The sequence below is a fragment of the Arachis stenosperma genome, chromosome 10 (genome assembly GCF_014773155.1).
Source record: "Arachis stenosperma cultivar V10309 chromosome 10, arast.V10309.gnm1.PFL2, whole genome shotgun sequence".
In the NCBI taxonomy this organism is placed as follows: Eukaryota; Viridiplantae; Streptophyta; class Magnoliopsida; order Fabales; family Fabaceae; genus Arachis; species Arachis stenosperma.
Window position 1 is genome coordinate 5,368,754 of NC_080386.1, and position 3,066 is coordinate 5,371,819.

The 3,066-nt window shown below is 35.0% G+C and overlaps 1 protein-coding gene across 2 annotated transcripts; it reads right to left on the minus strand.

Moving 5' to 3' along the window:
- Positions 1–276: 276 nt before the first annotated feature.
- Positions 277–2,531, minus strand: LOC130958080 (uncharacterized protein C6C3.02c-like). Of its 2 annotated transcripts, XM_057884975.1 has the most exons (5): positions 2,279–2,531; positions 1,405–1,452; positions 1,135–1,215; positions 866–1,032; positions 277–637 (listed from the first exon to the last, which is right to left on the minus strand). In XM_057884975.1, exons 1-5 carry the CDS (start codon positions 2,298–2,300, stop codon positions 539–541), a joined length of 417 nt encoding a protein of 138 aa, XP_057740958.1. In that variant the 5' UTR covers positions 2,301–2,531; the 3' UTR covers positions 277–538. The 2 variants fall into 2 exon arrangements, with proteins under 2 accessions (XP_057740958.1, XP_057740959.1); XM_057884976.1 differs by lacking the exon at positions 1,405–1,452 and having other exon boundaries at positions 2,279–2,413.
- Between the last annotated feature and the right edge of the window lie 535 nt (positions 2,532–3,066).

Sequence of the window (3,066 nt, forward strand, 5' to 3'; positions counted from 1 at the left end):
TGCTTATATTTATATTTTATAATCTATGATTTTCTAGGAGTTAAAACTTTTATCCCTAATTCATATAATATCCCCCCACAACACCCTTGAACAGAGAAGATTGCTTATGAATTATTAGCTAAGAAAATCGTGAAGTGGATCAACTCCTCGGAAGAGGTTTTAATTCAAAAACAAACCTTGCTGAAAGAAAGCCCTATGTTTTAGTACCATCACTAAGAATTTCAAATTATGGCAGCACCATAACAAGGATCCGTATCTCAAGAAACATGGGCAGCATGAACCAATCATCAATGAAACCATAAAAATTGTAGTCCAGGTAAAATTTCCGACCAAGTCACCAAGATGTAGCTATAAGAAATCAAGTAGAAATGAATACTGGTTTCATACCAGTTTGGGAAGGTCTAATTTTCAACTAGGATTATTTGATGAAGAATATACTTAATAAACCACATGCAGTTCGAAAAACGAAACATATTAGAGCACTTATACAAACTCAAAGCTATTCTCCATTGCAGGGAAAAGCATATGAAGAGCACGTTCAAGCACTCATTGGGGCACCAGAGTTCTTTCTGCATTCTGCAAGCATGTCCATGTAAAACTGGCACTTGCTAATATCGCTTCCATAGCTGTTGATGCACTGCAAGGAAATCAATAACATTTAGCGTCAAGTAATATTATCACATCTAAACTTGCAAGTAAAAAACAGCACAAGCAAAAGACATAATTTTGCTTTTTAGATCCATTTGGGCGGCATAGTTCTGAAAATTATGCTATTTTTATGACTGGTTTTAGCCTTGAAGAAATATTAATGAATGTTTTCAAACAGAAGACGACGCAACTAGGTATAAAACAAATGTACACATACATCCTGGAATGCCTTTGAGTGAATGTTGCATGCATCCATACTATTAGCGGTAGGTACAGGGGCAGCAGCAGCAGCAGCATCATTCCCAACGACTTCAATTGTTCGGGGTCCCATGATTGAATCCACAGCCCTATGTGCCACAGCACTTCCAGTGCCCAAAGCCATTCCTACAAAAGACAGTGGAGTGTATCAAATGTAGCAACTATGGAGTATGAAATTTGTTTTGACGGATTAAATATAATAATGGAAGGTGATCTTATGTAGCATACCATGGGCTATGGAAGATCCAATACCTCCAAGCATAGATCCACCACCGCTCTGAGCAGGAGCAGGAGGAGGAGCTTGGTGAACTGCAAGAAAACAGCAATGGAAGGCAAGTCAGCAGAATAAATTCGATATCAATTTCTTGCAGAAGACATAAATTTCATCAAAATTCACTACATGTACTTTCATAAGACGATGCGGAACAGATTTCATATTTTACGACTATTGAAACTCGAACTTAGCCTAGCCTATTACTATATCACATTCATTCATACCTGGAGCAGGACGTGGAGCTGCACGTGGAGCTGGGCGTGCAGATCTTCCTGCAGATATAATCAATAATACAATATCATTGACATAAAAGGTTTATTTTTATGTTGTGAAAATATGAATGTTATATAATCAAATTATCATATTATTGTTAAGCATTAAGATTTCTTCTATATATATATATATATATATATATATATATATATATATATATATAACAGTAAATAATTTCACTGTTATCGCTTTTCTCTCCTAATGGCACTGGATAACCCCGTGTCCAAAACAAATATGCACCGCGGACCAGCATTCTACAACAAGGGTCATCAAAGTCATGGAAACCAAAGCAGGTAAACCTATGGGCATAATCATAGCTTCGGAAATTCTTAAGTGATGAAAAACAAATGTTATCTAGATAGAACCAGAGATACTAATAAACACTCATAGTATTCTCCGTTCAAAAGCACCATGACAAAATCCCTATAAATTTATTCATGCTTCATACCAAACAGAACAATTAATAGAAACGATAACAACTTCACAAAACAGGTGACTAATTAAGTCATCTTTCCTTTTATTTTTATTTCATTAAAAAAACATAGAAATCCCTATCCAATATTTGCCAGGAAGTGTAAGAGGCGAAACAAAATTCATTGTAAAATCACAAGATAGCTAGGTCAAACAATCCAGGCCTAGAGTTTCTAACTTCCGTGAACAATTAAACAAAGGGAGTTAAACAAGAAAATTGCATACTCGAAATAATAACAAAATAAAGAGTATAGAACTGAAAAAAATACAAAAATAAATAAATAAATAACAGATCTGGGAGCAAGAATGCATAAACAATGTAAACAAAGAGAGATTAGAAATGGAGGAGCTTACCACCGGAGCTGCGGCGAGGCATGATTAGTTGTTAGGGCAAAGACGGTGAAGAAGCGAAAGGGAATATGGAATATGTTGAGGTGAGAGGTTGTTGCGGAAATGAAAATCTAAAGAGAAGATAACAAAACCCTTAATAACTCTTCAGCGTTTAATTTATAGCCACATTTGTGGAGGCGGTCGCGGTAAGAGGGATACGTGTCAATTCCGGATTCGTGGATTTCGGAGCTGTTTGACGTGTTCTCCACGTGCTCAGTAGTAGGCTAGTAACGATAGATAAACTTTTTTTTTTTGGACATGCCTTGGCCCAGAGAATGACGCAGGCAAACAACCAGAACCAAAATTCGTCCCATGACCCGACCCCCTTGTGCTCGATCCTAATAGTATTAAGGTAGCCTTTGGTAGAGAAATAGAAATTGAAAAACTGAGATTGAGAAAATAAATTTTAATATTCTATTTGATGCAAAGTGAGAGACAGAAATTGAAATAAAAATAAAATTTTAATTTAATTTGTATAAATAATAAAATTAAAATTAATTAATTAAAATAAATATATTTTAAATATAAAATATTATTAAAATTTTAGTATTTTTTTCTAAAAATTTCAGTCATCTGTTCCTATTTTTTAGAGATACTGAAATATTAAAATTTAAGAGATAAAGATCCCAGTACTTTAAAACAAATGCTAACTAAGGTAATCTTCTTCGACTTCAATCTATCAGAGCTTTGCCATTGTCGCCGTAGGCTCCCTCAAAAGGCCGAATACTTGATGCATGGATCTAAAGCCAAGA